General features: G+C 36.8%; 1 protein-coding gene across 1 annotated transcript in view; it reads right to left on the reverse strand.

Moving 5' to 3' along the window:
- Positions 1–9,659: 9,659 nt before the first annotated feature.
- Positions 9,660–18,584, reverse strand: part of KLF8 (KLF transcription factor 8) — a 120,286-nt gene continuing 111,361 nt past the window's right edge. Inside the window, exon 7 of the mRNA XM_081126127.1 lies at positions 9,660–15,629. Within this exon, the coding sequence (XP_080982253.1) occupies positions 15,448–15,629 (182 nt within the window). The 3' untranslated portion in view covers positions 9,660–15,447. The remainder of the gene's footprint in view (positions 15,630–18,584) is intronic.

Genomic DNA, 18,584 nt, shown 5'->3' on the forward strand with positions numbered 1-18,584 from the left:
AACTGAAATTAAATAATACATTTGAAGGAATCGACAGTAGGTTAGTTAATACAGAAGACCAAATTAACAATCTTGGAGACTAAATAGTGGAAATCATTCAGTCAGAACAATAAAATGAAAACAAGATTTTTTTAAAATGAGGATAGTATAAGGGACCTCTAACATTTGCATTCTAGGGTTTTCAGAAGAAGAAAGAGACAAAGGGGCAGAAAGTATATTTGAAAAAGGAATGGCTGAAAACTTTCCTAACCTGGGGAAGGAAACAGACATACAGATCCAAGAAGCACTGAGAGCTTCAAACAAGATGAAGACAAATAGGCCCACACTAAGACATATTGTAATTACAATGGCAACGTTAAGACTAAAAAGACAATCTTGAAGGCAGCCAAAAACAAACAAACAAACAAACAAAAAAAACAAAAAGCCACATACAAGGGAAACCCTGTAATGCTATCCATCGATTTTTCAGCAGCAAATTAACAGGCCAGAAAGAAGTGGCAGGTGATATTCAGAATGCTAAAAGAAAGAAACTTACAGCCTAGAATACCATACCTGGAAAGGTTATTATCCAGAATTGAAAAAGAGATAAAGAGTTTCCTAGGCAAGCAACAACTAAAGAAGCTTATCACCATTAAACAAGCTTTAGAAGAAATGTTAAAGGGTCTCCTTTATGCGAAAAGAAAATGCCATAATCAGAAAAAAAGAAAATAAAAGAAAAAAATCTTGCTGATAAAGGCAAATATAGAATAAAAACAGTGAATCAACCATTTACAAAGTTAATATAAAAGTTGAACGACAAAAGTACCAAAATCAACTGTAACTACAATATCAAGTATACAAAAAATAATGTCAAAAACATAAAGAATGGAGGAGGTATAAAATGTAGTGCTTTTATTATATTTTTGTTTTTTAAAAAAAATTTCTTTATTGTTGAAAGTATTACAGATGTCTCTCCCCTCTCCCATTTATCCTCTCCACTCCACATTCACCTCCTCCAGGCCTTCACCACACTATTGTCTGTGTCCATGGGTTATGCATATATGCATATAAGCTCTTTGTTTAATCGCTCCCCACCCAGTCCCTCACTCTTGCCTTCGCTCTGAGGTTCATCAGTCTGTTCCACGCTTCTATGTCTCTGGAACTATTTTGTTCATCAGTTTATTTTGTTCATTAGATTCCACATGTAAGTGAGATCATGTAAAACTAAATCAGGAAGAATTAGAAAACCTGAATAGGCCAATAACAAGTGATGAAATTAAAGGAGCAAGTAAAAAATCTCCCAGCAAACAAAAGCCCTGGTCCAGACGGCTTCACAGGGGAGCTTTACCAAACATTTTACTTATTACAGCAGTCTCTTTAACAGTTTTGCAATGCTGGTTTGGTGGTGATAAACTCCTTTAGCCTTGTAACATATGGTCTATCTTTGAGCATGACCCATGTGCATTGGAGAAGAATGCATATTCTGCAGCTTTGGTGTGAAATGTTCTGTAAATGTCAATTAAATTCATCTGATTTAGTGTGTCATTTAGAGTCACTGTTTCATGGTTGACTTTTTGTCTGGAAGATCTATCCAGAGAAGTCAGTGGGGTGTTAAAGTCCCCTACTATGATTGTATTGCTGTCGCTCTCTCCCTTAAAGTCCTCCAGAAGTATTTTTTATATGTTTAGGTATGCCTATATTGGGTGCATATATGTTTACAAGGGTTATACGCTCTTGTTGGATCGATCCCTTTAGTATTATGCAGTGACCTTTCTTGGCTCTTGTTAAGCCCTTCATTTTGAAGTCTATTTTGCCAGATATGACTATTGCTACCCCAGCTTTTTTTTTTTTTTTTTCCATTTGCATGGAAAAATTTTTTCCATACCTTTACTCTTATCTTGTGTGATTTTTTTGTTCTGAGGTGGGTCTCTGGTAGACAGCATATATTTGGGTCACGTTTTCTTATCCATTCATCTATCCTATGCCTTTTGATTGCAACATTTAATCCATTTACATTTAATGTTATTGATTGTTATTTAATTCTTTATGCTTATGTTTCTCTCTATATATATTTCTTATTATTATTTCAGCAGTCTCTTTAATATTTCTTGCAATGCTGGTTAGGTGTTGAGAATATCCTTTAACCTTTTATTATCTGGGAAACTCTTTATTTCACCATCTATTTTGAATGATAGCCTTGCTGGATAGAGTAGCCTTGGTTTCAGATACTTGTTTTTCATTACCTTGAATACTTCATGCTGTTCCCTTTTGGCCTGTAGAGTTTCTGATGAGAAATCAGCTGACATCTTATGGGAGCTCCTTTGAGGAGATTATTTTTCTCTTGCTGCCTTTAATATTTTCTCTTTGTTTTGAATTTTTGGCTTTTTAATTATGATGTGTCTGGGTGTGGGCCTCTTTGGGTTCTTCTTGCTTGGGACTCTCTGTGCCTCCTGAACTTGTGTGACTTTGTTCTTTACCAGGTTAGGAAAGTTTTCTGCCATTATTTCTTCAAACAGATTTTCTAACCCTTTTTTACTTTCTACATCTTCTGGCATTCCTGTGATGGGAATGTGTTATCCCATGTTGTCCCAGAGCTCCCTTAAACTACCCTCATGTTTCTTAGTTGCTTTTTCTTTTTGGTTCTCTGAGCTATTTTTTTTCTACCCTGTCTTCTAATTCACTGATCCAATCCTGTTCCCTGTAACCTGCTGTTTATTCCTTCCAAGACATTCTTTATTTCTGCTATGTCATTCTTCATTTTCTTCATAGTTTCATTATCTTTTCTCATGCTGTTGAGTATCCTTACAATCATTATTCTGAACTCTATATCTGATAGATTGCTTATCTCCATTTTATTTATCTCTGCTTCTGGAGAATTCTCTTGTTCTTTCAATTGGAGCTTATTTTGTCTCCCCATATTGGCTGCCTGTTTGTTTTTGTTTCTATGTATTAGGTAGATCTTCTAGGACTCCCAGTCTTTTTTGGATGGTCTCTGGTGTAGGTGAATGTGAGACACTGTTTGTGACTGGCCTTGAGTACCTTGTTTGGAGCTTTCAGTGATCCACAGCTTGGAGCTCCCTCTGCTGGGCCTGGGTGCATTTGGAAAGAACCAAGATGCACACCAAGGTCTGCTTTTCCCAGCTCCAGACCCAGAAGCATATCAGGCAAAGACTCAAAGCATCCAGAGATCTGTCTTTGCCTGCAGGCTGATTGTAATTCTCAGTCTCTTAATGAGCCTCAGGCTGTAGACCACAGCCAAGCATAAACTCCATGGGGTGGGGCTAGAGTTTTCCAATAGGTAGGGCAATTGCCACTACCACCACTCCTGCAAAAGCTGCTTGGATAGTAAAAGTCTCCCTGATTAAGATGTCCTCTGCAGTCTTGGGGAATGACTCAGTACAGGAACCTGAGCTCTACTCCCAGAGTTCCCAGCTCTGGATTCTCCTCACACAGCACTAGTCCACTCTGCCCTCCCTCTATCCGAGCCTAAGATGAGTGGCTGGCTGCACATGAAAATTTTGTTCATTGGACCGTTAAGAGGGTGCCTGCATTTTCAGCCATCTCTCGCTGGCAGACAGAAACCCCCAGTGTTTTTCTCACTCAGATGTATGGGTGTCTTTCTCAGTTCTGGTGCTCTGGGCTGGGGAGCCCAGCTTGGGGTTTAGACCCCAGAGTTCTCAGTGGGAACCTCCCACAGTTGAGCTATCCCTCCAGACCTTTAGCTGCTGTCTCTGGGAGCCCAGCCAGCCCTCTCACACCTCCACACTTTCTATCAGTCTCCACTTTTTGTCCTTGGTTATGAGGGTTCACTCCAGCTAGTCTTCAGGTGATTATTCAGGATGGTTTTTCTGTTTTAGTTGTAATTCCAGTTTGGTCCTGGGAGAGTGTCAATGTAGCTTCCACTTAATCCACAGCCATCTTGGAATCCTACAAGTGTCAAAATGTAGTGCATTTAGAATGCATTAGAACTTAAAGGCCTATCAGCCTAATATAGACTGCTGTAGATGTAAATGCCTATATAGTAACCTCGTGGTAACCACAAATCACAACCTCCCCCAAATACAAAAATACAACCCAGAACCTTCACTTCTGGTCATTTATCTAAAGAAAACAAAAACACTACTTGAAAAGATATATGCACCCCTATGTTTATTGCAGCCTTATTTACAATAGTCCAGATATGGAAGCAACTTAACTGTACATCCATAGACGATTAGATAAAGAAGATGTAGTACATTAATGTAATGGAATATTACTTGGCCATAAAAAATAATGAAATCTTACCATTTGTGACAACATGGATAGACCTAGAGGGTATTATGCTAAGTGAAATAAGTCAGACAGAGAAAGACAAATACCAAATGATTTCACTTATATGTGAAATGTAAAGAACAAAATAAACAAACAAAATAGAAATATACTCATAGATACAGAAAGCAGACTGATGGTTACTAGATGGGAGGGGGGTTGGGGGACTGAGTGAAGGGATTAAGAAGTGCCAATTGGTAGTTACAAAATAGTCATGGGGACATGAAGTACAGAATAGGGAATATAGTTAATAATATTGTAATAACTCTGTATGGTGATAGTTGGGTACTAGACTTAGCGGGGAGATAACTTTGTAAATTATATAAATGTCTAACCACTATGCTGTACACCTGAAACTAATATAAAATAATATTGAATGTCAACTGTAATTAAAAAATAATTTAAAAAAAATACCAAATGTAAAAAATGAAGTGATTGTCTAACCAAAAAAATTAATAATGCTTTCTTAAATCCTTTTGAAATTCTTCCAAAAAATCAAAGAGGAAGGACCACTACCAAACTCGTTTTACTAGTCTAGCATTACCCTGCTATCAAAGCAAGGGAAGAACACTACTAGATAATGAGAGGCCAATATCCCTAATGTATATAAACACAAAAAATTCTCAATAAAATACTAGCAAACTAAATCAGTGCAGCCATTATGGAAAACAGTATGGAGGTTCCTAAAAAATTCAAAATAGAACTATCATATGATATAGCACTTCCACTTCTGGATATTTGTCCAAAGAAAACAACATTAATCTGAAAAGATACATGCACTTCCATGTACATTGCACCACTATATACAATAGCCAAAATATGGAAACAATCTAAGTGTCTATCAATGGATTAATGGATTGTAATTTACTATTGTGATATATATATATATATATATATACAGATATATACAGATATATATACAGATATATAATATATACACATATTATTTGTGTAATTGTAATTTACTATTGTGATATATATATATATCTGTATATATACACATATATACAGATATATAATATATACACATATTATATTAGTTTCAGGTGTACAGCATAGTGGTTAGACATTTATATAACTTACAAAGTGATTCCCCCATGAGTCTAATACCCATCTGACACCATACATAATTATTACAATATTAATGACTATATATCCTATGATGTACTTTTCATCCCTGGAAAACTATAAGACACTGATGAAAGAAATTAAGAAGACACAAATGAATGGAAAGGTATCTCATGTTTGTAGATCAGAAGAATTAATATTGTTAAAAACACCCGGCCGGGCGTGGCTCAGCGGTTGAGTGTAGACCTAGGATCCAGGCGATCAGGGTTCGATTCCCGGTCAGGGCACATGCCCGGGTTGTGGTCTCGATCAATGATTCTCTCATCATTGATGTTTCTATCTCTCTCTCCCTCTCCCTTCCTCTCTCTGAAATCAATAAAGATATATTTTAAAATATATATATATATTGTTAAAAATGTCTGTTATTCAAAACCATCTATAGATTTAATGCAACCTGTATCAAGATTTCAATGGCATATTTTACAGAAGTAGAAAAACAATTCTAAAATTTATATGAAACCACAAAAGACACTGAATAGCAAAAGGAATCCTGAGTAAAATGAACAAAGCTGGAGGTATCACACTTTCAGATTTCAATCTAAATTTTAAAGTTGTAGTAATCAAAACAGTATGGTGTGGCATAAAACAAGACACATAGACCAATGGAACAGAACTTAGAGCCCCAAAATAAACTCAGGCATATATAGTTAATTAATATTTGATAAGGGAGCCAAGAATGCTCAATGGAAAAAAGGCAGTCTTCAGAAATGGTGCTGGGAAAATTAGATATTCACAAGTAAAAGAATAAAACTAGATTCTTATTTTACAATACTCACAAATATTAACTCAAAGGAAAAAAAAATTTAAATGTAAAACCAGAAACCATAAAACTCCTAGAAAACATAGTAAAAATGCTCCATGACCTAGGTCTTGGCTTGATTTTGGATATGATACCTAACGTACAAGCAACAAAATAAAAAAATTTAAAAATGGAGTACATAAAACTAAAAACTTCTGCACTACAAAATAAATGATCAGCAAAATGTAAAGGCAACCTACAAAATGGGAGAATAAATTTGCAGACCATATATTTGATAAATGGTTATTATCCAAAAAATATAAGAAACTCATACAACTCAATAACAAAAAGAAAAAATCAGATTTTAAAAATGGGCAGAGGACTTAAGTAGAAATTTTTCCAAAGAAGATATTATAAATGGCCAACAAGTACATGAAAATGTGCTCAACAGCACTATCATTCAGGAAATACAAATCAAAACCACAACGAGATATCACGTCAAGCCTGTTAGAGCAGGTATAATCAAGAAATCAAGAGATAACAAATGCTGATGTGGATGTGAACAAAAAGGATGTGCTCTTTTGGTGGGAATGTAAATTGGTACAGCTTCCTGGATAACAATATGGATTTTCCTAAAAAAATTAAAAGTAGAATTACCATATGATCCAACAATGCCACTTCTGAAACAGATGAATTCACTCTCTTGAGGAGATATAGGCACTTCATATTTATTTCAGCATTATTCACAATAGCCAATATATGGAAACAACCTAAGTTTCCTTTGATGGATAAATGGATTAAAAATGTATATGTATACTGGAATATTATTCAACCAGCTAAAAGGAAATCCTGCCATTTGCAACAATGGATTGATCTTGTGGGCAATTGGTAAGTGAAATAAGTCAGGCAGAGAAAGACAAATACTGTATGATCTCACTTATAAGTAGAATCTAAAAATGTCAAACTCAAAGAAATAGAGAGTAGAATTGTATTTGCCAGCGTTGAGTGGTGGGAGAAATGGAGAGGTATAAAAACTTTCAGTTATGAGACGAACAAATTTAGACCTAATGTACAGTGTGGTGGTGACTATAGTCAATAATACTGTACTGTATACTTGAAAGTTACTATGAAAGCAGAGCTTTAGTGTTTTCACCATAACAACAAAATGATAATTATGTGAGGTGAAGAATGCATTAACTAAATTGTAGTAAACATTTCACAATATACATGTATCACATTGTACACCTTAAACTTACATGTTATTAATCAATTATAAATAAAAATAGTAGAAAAAAATAATTTGGAGAAAATGCTGAGGGAAAATATCCAGGCTACGAATGGAATGAAAACAACAGATCCAGATATTCAGTATGAGGAGCCAAGCCATCAGGTCAGTTTTCCTTACACCCCTAGCCTCATGAGAAGGATGAAAAGCCTTTATTCTAGGCCAATCACACCCAGCTGTTCTGGCTTCTTATGATCTTTTGGCCAAGATCCAATGATTGTTTGCTTTGGTTTCACCAGGATATGCACCTTCTCCTTGCTGACCTACTTTAATTCTTTTCAAAATGTACCTGGTCTCGTTCTCATCTATCTCCACTCTCATTCTCTGCTCAGTGATTGCACCTAATCTGAAAATGAATCAGAATAATGTACTTGTGGGTGCTCAAATATGAATTTATGTATTAACTCTCCCAAGTAACTACTGTGATTTTTTTTATAAAATAATTCAGAAGAGAGGCGCTTTTGTATTCACTGTTCCCTTGAACCATATTCTCTTCCAGCCCTACAAGTTTCTCCCTCCTTTATTCTCAGACTTATTTTAATCTCTCAAACTTAGGTCCTTCATTTCTCTCAATACAAAGGCACAGTAATCTAGTTGGTGTGAATTCATCCAAAATAATGATTTTAAGATCATTCCATGTAGCTTAATACAGATCTACCTAATTCCTATTAACTGCTGTATTGTATTCCACAGAAAAGCTTATACCATAATTCATTGTCATTCTCCTTTTGGTAGACATTTAGATTGTCTATAATTTTTCATGATTATAATAAATGCTGAAATGAACATCTTTATGCATTAACCTCTACATATATGAGAGTTCCTCCACTGTAGACACCAAAAGGTAGAATTTCTGGGATCTAGGGTATATGGGTTTTTTGGTCATAAAAAATGCAGGAAAATTCCCTCCAATATGACTACCACTTTTTATCTCCAACCAGCAGTGTATTACAATTGCCCATTTCCATATATTCTTCCAACATTTGGTCTTATAAAATTTGTAATATTTGCCATTCAAATGAATGAAAAATAATTCACTTTAATTTTATTTCCATGATTAGTAGAGAGGTTGAACATCTTTTTGTTTATTGACTATACATAATCTATCTGTAAATTTTGATAATTTTTATTCATGTTTTATATTTATTATTTGTGAGATTTCTTTATATATAGGGTATCCCCCCAAAATGTATACACACTTGACAGCTGATAGCCAAATTGATTTTCTTTTCTTTTCAGATTTAACCCATTGGAATTAATAATTATTCAAAGTGTGTATGTTGGATACAAATCCTATATTATATATGTGGCTGTCTTTTAACTTTTTTATGGTATATTGTTTACATATTTTTAATTTGCAGAAATATAGAACATATATCTATTATGACACTTAAGACACTACTGTGTTTGTTTTTATTCTGGTACCCCTCATTAGAAAGTGAATTGCTTGAGAGTTGCTGTGTTTTATTCATTTCCATAGCAACCAGCAAAGAGCCTGGATTATTGGTAGCTTTTCAGTTAATATTTGTAGCATCAAATTGATTCTGCTTTTAACCCAAAGGGATGACAATGACTCTCAGAATAAAGAAATATTACTGGGAAACCATAAGCCCTGAGAATTCTTGTTTTGAATCATTTGTAATAAAAAATCACTTTCTGGCAGCCCCAGAAACAGTCACCCTTCAATCTGTTTTTCTAGATCTTGTTTTCAATCCTCCTCACAGGATTTCCCCCTTTCTACTTTTCCCCCAGTATCTGTCTGAAAGACAAAGCTTCCCAAAGCAGAGTCTTCGAACAAGACAGCTTCCCACATCCTCACCAAAGGCTGGTATTTATACTGAAGTAGCTTTGGAGTTTAAAGCTGTCCTTATTCTCTCTTCTACATTCCTTCTTAGAAAAAAACATGAACAAAATGGTGGGGAGAATAGGGATGGGCAGGGAAAGCTAGTCAACTGAATCAGTGCCTCACCACCCAGTCTTCATGAAGCCCCATTCTGGGACATTTCTGACTAGATTACCAAGAATGGGGAGGGCCTCATATGCTTAAACAGAGAAATTGTGTTTAAGACAGACCACCTTCTTTTCTTGCCCCATGCTAATATACAATAGTTTCATCACAACTTTACCCAGCTAAGGGGGAAAAAAACCCCATCTACTCACGCCATGCCATGTGGAGGAAACACAAAATAGAGACAAAGTCAAAATAATATCCATGGTATCTGAAGTTTAAAATATTTTATTAATAAAAAGGTACAATAATCAAACATAACAAGATTGCTTAGTACCCAAGCACATACCCTGCCTGAATGCCACAGAGGGAGAGTCTCATTAGGATAGAACAGAGTAACCCCTAAAGTGGCCATGCTAACTGAGGAAATTCTTGAGTATTTCCAGGTGCACAACAGGCTTGTATATGAGATTGTTCATATCCTAGCCTCAAAGCCACGTCTCTGGAGCAAGAACTAGTATAAAATAGAGGAAAAATGGGGTGCTGCTCTAAAGCACTGAAATAATGAGGCACAAATATAAGTTATAGAGACTAGAGCTTATATACTGTTCTGTAATTTCTTTAAACAAACATTGACAAAAAATTCAGTCAGTCCCTTCACTGTGGGCTCCTTTCCCCAACACACACACACACACACACACACACACACACACACACACACACACACACGTTTCTGGGACTGCTTTGCTGCTGTGACCTCCTGACAAAAAACGGGGATGGACAATACTAGGGATTCTCTTCCTCTTTTTATTTAGAAATACAATGAAAACAGCAATGCATACAACATACTTAAAAAGTAATGTCCAACACAACTACTGACATCTACTGGAAGGGAAAGAGTTTTTTAACAGTTAACAAAATAATCTCTCTCCTCCTGCCCTCAATTTACCATCAGAAAAGGAAATGGAAGGTGAAACCAGAGTTTGAGAAATAAAGAAATATCCTACCACTGGTATAAATCGCATCCTCTTCCACCCCACTCCCTCCCCAACCATCCCACCTCACTTCCCTCCTACCTATACTGCTCAGGGTACAGTAAGTGGGGAAAGAGAAAAATGTAACTGGTGAAGTTGAACTGACTAGTCTCTGAAGGGCTCTGGGAAATTACCTTTGTGCTTCTGACAGGGTGACATGTAATGTGGTCCAGGCAGAGTGAGGAAAGGGGAAGAAAGGAGCTTTGAAGCAATGGATTTTGCCTACCTATCCCTTTAGGCCCTAATATGCTTTGAGTCTGGAAACAGATGAGAATCTTATAGTTAGTAATAAAGAGAATGTAGGAAAAGTGACAGTAGGAGAGGAAATAATATTGCTTCCAGTGACTACTCTTCAATTATCCTTGTTACTGACTCAAATTTAGCTCTATATCACCCAGAAAGCCTAATCCTCTCCCTTTTCTAGGGTAAATACAGGGTACTATAATTATCATCATAGTGATGAGCATACTTTTTATTCATTTATGGATATCCCATCATTGTTGCCAACATCCATTAATAAGAATCCTCACAACATTCCTGTGAGGTAGATATTTAGATCTCCATTTTACAGATGGGTTAACTGAGGCACAGAGAGGTGATGTGACTTGCCTAAGGTCAACCAAGTGAGAGATGGGAAAACATGGAAGAGAGGTAACTTAGGGTGGTAGCACCCTTAATGTCAGAGAGCTATATTTGCCAGTGAGAAAGGATAGTGCTATGTTTTATTTTAAACTGGGCACACCCACTTTCTTCTGTGTCCATCTCTCAATGTAAATATTAGCACACTATGGGGGATCAATAATTTCCCTAGGCTTATTCAGGGTTAGCTCAATTCCCAATGGTTTGGTTCTTGAGGAAACTTTGGGGGGCAGAATAGATTCCCAAATTCCTGGAACCAAGATCATAGAAATCCCTAATTCCTAAATTTTGCAGATCACTTTTGTTTCAAAGAGTTGTTGGAGTTTTAAAAATGTTACTATCATGCACGTAAGCACTGTGTTCTAGTTGTCATCCTCAGTGTACAGATTGACAATTCAGATATTGCTACACATTTATACTAGAATTGCACAATTAAGCAAATAGATGTCAGAGTGTGGGAAACAGGTTTCTTACTGTTTGAGCGGGAAGTTACAGATAAGCAAAGGGAAAAGGCTATAATGATACATTTGGTGATGGACTGGTGTTGGCAACATCAGTATGAACTCACGTTTAGCTTAATTAAGATATGGAAGATTACATATAGAAATATTTGTAGATATGTGTATGTATACATGAGTTAGTGTACACGCATATATTTTCTTGCTTTGTCAGCTGAGATGGCCTAGAAGCAACAATACCCCAGTAGCGATAAGCATACCTAATGCCTAGATCTTGGTTTCTAGCACAATTCTCCATTAAAAGGAGTCAGGGCTCCTTAAAGAAATGGCTGATTATAGAAGTGGGCCAAAAAATATACAAGATGAACCCGGAGCATCTTGTAGTGCCAGCAAATAAGTATATGCTAAAAAACAAATGATGGGGGTATGTAAAAAGGACTTAGGAGTCAACCCAAAAGAGCATCCAATGGCCAAATCTGGAACAATTTGAGCATACAAAATAAGTTTTTATTGGATTATAACCCAAAGTATAAAGTCAATGTGAGTCCATACTGACACAAGTAAATTATTGCATAAATAAATAAATGAAGAAGAGTCAAATTTCCCACGCAGAATTCCAAATAATTTTTTTAGATACTTACACTCAAGGATGTGGTGCACAACTTCCCATTCCTTAAGTGTAGGCTGTATATAATGACTTCTTTCCAAAGAGTACAGTATGGAATGTGGGGGAGAAACTACAGAGGAGGAAGCTGACAAACACTATCTCAGCCAGATAATCAAGGTTAACATCAAGGATTAAGTCACGCTAATGAGATGTGATGAAAATAGCAGTTTACCTCTATGGTCTTCCTCCTATAAACTCATAACCTCAATTTAATAAGAAAAATATCAGACAAATCTCAATTGAGGGACATACTCCTCAAAACTGTCAAGATCATAAGGAAAAAGGAAAATCTGAGAAACTGCTACAATCAAGAGAGGCCCAAGAAGATTAGAGCACTAAATGTGATGTGGTATCTTGAATGGGATGCTGGAACAAAAAAAAGGGTATTAGGTAAAAATTAAATTTAAACAAAGTTTGGATTTCAATTAATAAAGTAGCAATATTACTTCATTAATTATAAAAAAATGTGCCATACTAAAGAAAGATGTTAATAATAGGAAAAACTGGATGTAGGGTATAGGGAAACTCTCTGTAGAATCTTTACAAATTTTCTGTAAATCTATAACTGTTCTAAAATAAACATTTTATTTAAAAAGAAGTTACCCTCACAAGCCTTTCTGTCTTACCCACAATTCTTTCCACCTAATCTAACCAACCAGTTCACATTCTTTAGTCTTTCCTGAATTTTCCAATTATAATCATCAATAGTTATGTTTGACTGACAATTATCTATAGATGGAGGAACTCCACTGCAACAAATCCCAGGATATTATCTAACCCCATTGACCAAGGCTACTTAAGAGCTACAGTTCCTTTTCATCTCACAGTCTGTTTAACAAAATTATTTGTGCTTTTGGTGCAGTACTATATTGTACTGTATTTGAATCCCTGTATGGTATGAAATACTCATAAATTTTGACACATTTCTTGAAAAAGATGTAATGATTTTTATCATCATTTGGATGGGACTATTAATAAAGCAGTAACAAAGTCCCTCATTACTTTGCAGGAAAATTTTTGAATACAGGCTTAAGGGTGTCAGAGATATCAATATTTGGAAATTTAATTTGATCATCCTGGTTAGTACAATAGTACGTTCGATAGCCTTTATTTATTAATAGATTATATGCTCCAATGCAAAAGATACTGAGGCATGGGAGGCACAAGACAGATATGAACTCTGGAAAAGGGAGTCTCAGGATCCAAACTCTGGAGAAAATGGGTCCTTGGACTCTACTGTGAAATACCATATCAAGGTGTTAATTCACCTTTAACAATCTTAGAGCTACATAAAAGTTCCCTTTTAGTCTACAGTGTGGAACTTACACACCAAAAGTCAGAGGAAAGTCTATTTCAAAATAACAATGAGAAGGGTAAATATCCACATGTCGTTTTGAATGATACAGGCAGGCCTTGAATTTATAAAGCTTTATGATCTGGACATCGTATGTTTAAATGAGGTAAATAAATTCTGAGATATTACAGAAAGTAAAGAAAGAGAAAAATTTTAGAAGAGAAAAATTGTGTGCCTAGTGTTATATGTCCATGACCACAGGAACACTTTACTTTTTAATCAACTGAGTGGTCTGTTTTCTGAAGCATAACATAAAATTGGACAAATACTGCAACCAATCATGTCAAGTTTTCTCTAATTTGCTTTAATAATGTGATCCCTGGGAGAATGGGTATGCAGGTCTATAAGGCCTCAAGGAAACATCTGCGGAAAGAATCTGACCCGTATTTGTCTCATCTGTAAAATATGACTGATGGGTAGGACTAGATGGTTATTAGGATCCCTTACTGTTGTTAGAATTTTATGACTTATTCAGAATGGATAATCCTTGGGAGGTAGTAACCTAAAGTATTTAAGCCAGGACTAGTTGAATTTCTGTCAAGGAAAGGGGGCTCCATATGAATACAACCTTTAGGAGAGAGGTTGAGTCCAAAGTTAAGTAATGCAAACTCCTCCTCTCCCTGGAGAGAGGAAATATGACATGTGGAGGTAGATCTGAGGTCCAGAGCCTGGAACACAGGGTTTTATGTTGCAGAGACTATTATGAAACAGTCAAATTTGGTAACCAAATGTGTGTATTATGCAACATTCTGTAATGGCTAAAAGAAATGGCATAGGTGCTCATAGCAGTTGCAGAACATCAAATTGCTTTCTGTATTTCAGTTTTCACTAAAAGCCTCTTATATTCCAATTGAAACACAGGAATACATGCTAATAATGCCATGGAATGAACAAATATTTTTCTTACAACCCCTCACTTTTCTATAACATGGCCCCAGTGTATGATTTCTCATCATGCATTATACTCATAATAGTTGCTTTATGTAAACAAAGAATAAACAGTACAGTGCAGCCCCTCAAAACACTGTCTCGACAGGCTGCCATTTGAATGAGGTTTGTGATATCCAAGTGAAAGTCCCCCTCTATTTGTTTTCAGGATTATCCTGGTTCTGCTTCTTCCTGTCATGGTCCAACACACTCTCCTGAAACACCCTTCACCCTACTGGCATGTCAATGTGTGCTTTGAATATTTGTCCTAATTAATATTTAACCTAAGAAAAATTGTGATTGTGCTGTAAAATCTTTAATCTTGAAGGAGGAAGAGAAAGAAGGAGGAGGAGACAGACAAAAAGATCCCTTCATTTCCTTCGATGGACTTAAGAAGCAGAAGTGCCTGCACTGTGTGAAAACCAAGCTGTAAGAACAAATAGGATTGGGTTTGCAAAACCTTTGTGTTTTCTATGGGACTCAGTTTATTCACTGAGAATGTGTCCTATGCTAAGGACCCAAGTCTATTCTACCAATGAACTACACTGTTATGCCCTCTTCTGTCTAGGAACTTGAAAAAAAGTCATTTTAAAACACTACCAACCACTTTTAAGTACAGATTCAAAAAAAAAATATGGATAAGAATTCTAGAAGAAGAAAAAAAACAACAGGAAAAAAGCAGCATATGTTTGTTCACAGCCTTGAGTTGGATTCCTGTTTTGTTATTGTAGGAAAATCGTCCCATCTCTGACCATGGATGCCACACTTTTTATTAAACCTATGTGGAGGAGAGGTGAAGATGGAATATGAGGAACCACCATGGGAAATCAGCTATCTTTTCCTCCAGTCTCATCAACTTGGCTCCTGAGCTGCTCCAATACCATCCAGAGGCAAGCTGGAGTCAAAGAGGAAAAGATGGTCAGGACTCAGCACACACGCAGGAATGAGACCAGGGCAGCTCTTCTAGTGCGACTGTGGAGCTCACATGGTGTCATGGCGCCGGCGGTGCAGGGACAGGTGGTCAGAGCGAGAAAAGCTACGGTTGCAGTCTGTGCACCGGAAGGGCTTGATGCCTGTGTGCTTGCGGAAATGGCGGGTAAGCTCGTCTGAGCGAGCAAATTTCCAGGAGCAGCCATCCCAGGTGCATTTATAAGGCTTCTCTCCTAAAAAGGGAATATGAAAAAACAAGGGGAGTCAGAAAAGGGATGTTTGGATACTGAAAAGATAATAATAGTACATAACTTTTTATCAAGGCTTTGGACAAAAGGTGAGGCAATCACTTTGAAGACATGCTCTTTCGCCTTTACAGAAGTGCTAAAAAGAAGCTAAGATGGTAGAATGGAAAACACATAGGTGCTGACTCAAACAGGCCTTTGCTTGAATCCAGGCTCTACTACATCTACCTGTGTGACCATAAATAAGTAAATTCTCTCTGGCTGGGTCTCTGCTTCATCATCTCTAAAGGCGGATAAAATACCTCACAGGGTTGTTTGACACATTTTCTTTTCTGAACACAGCTAGTAAATGATAAACCTCGGATCCAAACCGAGGTCCTTGACACTTTACCCTATACCACACTGTAGCAACCATCCTCTCCTCTAATACCTCTCAGCAAATAGTCTAAAATAGAGACACACACATAGAAAGAATATGAGATTCACAAGAATGAGCCCTCAGCTCAGTCTACAAGCCTCCTTCTGTGTAAGGTCACAAGTTAAAGGGCATGGAATGGCATGAGAAGAAGCATCAAGTCCAACTTTTTGAAATAGTCCATGCTCAGTACCCACAGCTTGCACCTGGGTTATATATGAAATATGTACACTGTGGATAAAAAGCTAAAAGAAAAAAAGGAAAATAAATACATTAACACAAGATAATCACAGCACATATTTTAAACATATTTTAAATCTATTTTTTATCCTCACCCAAGGAGATGATAATTTTTTTAAAAAAATTTATCATTGCCTGGCCGGGCGTGGTGCAGCTGTTAAGCGTTGACCTAGGATCCAGGCGATCGGGGTTCGATTCCCGGTCAGGGCACATGCCTGGGTTGCGGGCTCGATCCCCAGTGAGGGGCGTGCAGGAGGCAGCCGATCAACAACTCTCTCATCAATGATGTTTCTATCTCTCTCCTTTTCCTTTCCTCTCTCTGAAATCAATAAAGATATCTTTGAAAAATTTAAAAAAAATTTTTTAAATAAAAAATTAATCTTTATTGTTGAAAGTATTACAAATGTCCCCTTTTCCCCCTCTACTGACCCCTTCTACTGTGCACTCCTCCCCCAGGCCTTCACCCCACTATTGTCTGTGTCCATGGGTTATGCATATATGCGTATAAATTCTTAGGTTAATCTCTCCCCACCCATCCACGGGCCCCTGCCTTCCCTCTGAGATTGGTCAGTCTGTTCCATGCTTCTACGTCTCTGGATCTATTTTGTTCATCAGTTTATTTTGTTCATTAGATTCCACATATGAGTAAGATCATGTGACACTTGACTTTCTCTCACTGGCTTATTTCGCTTAGCATAATAACCTCCAGGTCTCACCATGTTGTCTCATAGAGTAAGGGATACTTCTTTTTTTACAACTGTATAGTATTCCATGGTGTAAATGTCTGAGAAGATGCTTGATATGATTTCAATCTTCCTGAACTTGTAGAAATTTGTTTTGTGTCCTAACATGTGCTCTTTCAGAATGTCCCATGTGCACCTGAGGAGAATGCCTATTCTGCAGCTTTGGGGTGGAATGTTCTGTAAATGTCAATTAAATTCATCTGATCTACTATGTCATATAGAGTCACTGTTTCATGGTTGATTTTTCTGTCTGGAAGATCCATCCAGAGAAGCCAGTGAAGTGTTAACATCCCCTACTATGACTGTATTGCTATCGAGCTCTCTTTTAAAATCCTCCAGAAGTGGGGTTTTATTTTCCAGCCTGTGTGAGTCTTTTGTTCTGAGGTGGGTCTCTGGTAGACAGCATATATTTGGGTCACGTTTTCTTATCCATTCAGCTACAGTATGTCTTTTGATTGGAGCATTTAATCCATTTATATTTAAGATTATTATTGATAGGTACTTATCTATTGCCATTGTATTTCTTTACACCTATGTCTCTCACTATTTCAATGGTGATAAATTCCTTTAGGTTTTTTTGTCTGGGAAGATCTTTATTTCACCATCTATTTTGAATGATAGCCTTGCTAGATAGAGTAGTCTTGGATTCAGATACTTGTTTTGCATTACCTTGAATACTTCATGCCATTCCCTTCTGGCCTGTAGAGTTTCTGATAAGAAATCAGCCTTATGGAAGCTCCTTTATAGGTAACAGATTGCTTTTCTCTTGCTGCCTTTAATATTCTCTCTTTGTCTTGAATTTTTGGCATTTTAATTATGATGTATCTGGGAGTGGGCATGTTGGGGTTCTTCTTCCTTGGGACTCTCTGTGCCTCTTGAACTTGTGTGACTTTTTCCTTGACCAGGTAAGGGAAGTTTTCTGCCATTATATCCTCAAATATGTTCTCTAATCCTTGCTTACTTTCTACCTCTTCTGGTACTCCTATGATACAAACATTGTTATGTTTCATGTTGTTCCACAGCTCCCTCAAACTATCCTCTTGTTTTTCAGTTGCTTTTTCTTTTTGGTTCTCTAATTGAGTGACTGTTTTGTACCCTGTCTTCTAATTTGCTGATCCTATCCTCAGCTTCCTTTAATCTGCTCTTCATGACTTCCAATATTTTTTTATTATTTCTACTGTCATTCTTAATTTCCTTCATAATTTCCATTTCTTATGCTGTTGAGCATCCTTATAATCAATATTCTGAAGTCTATATCTGATAGGTTGCTTATCTCTATTTCGTTTAGCTCTTCTTCTGGAGGGTTCTTTTGTTCTTTCATTTAGAGATTCTTTTGATTGTTATCAGTATCTTAATGAGCCTCAGGATGTAGAAACTGCACCCAGGCCCTTGGAAGATGGCGGTACTGTGAGAAGCAGCAGAGCGACCCTGCTCCCAGCCACAGACTCGATTTACTCCTAAAATCCTATGTAACCAGCTTGAAAAAAACAGAGAAACATACTGGAGTGGATGGAGTGCAAGTGGGGAGCACTGAAGAAACATCAC

Source organism: Miniopterus schreibersii (genome assembly GCF_964146895.1).
Source record: "Miniopterus schreibersii genome assembly, chromosome: X".
Lineage (NCBI taxonomy): Eukaryota > Metazoa > Chordata > Mammalia > Chiroptera > Miniopteridae > Miniopterus > Miniopterus schreibersii.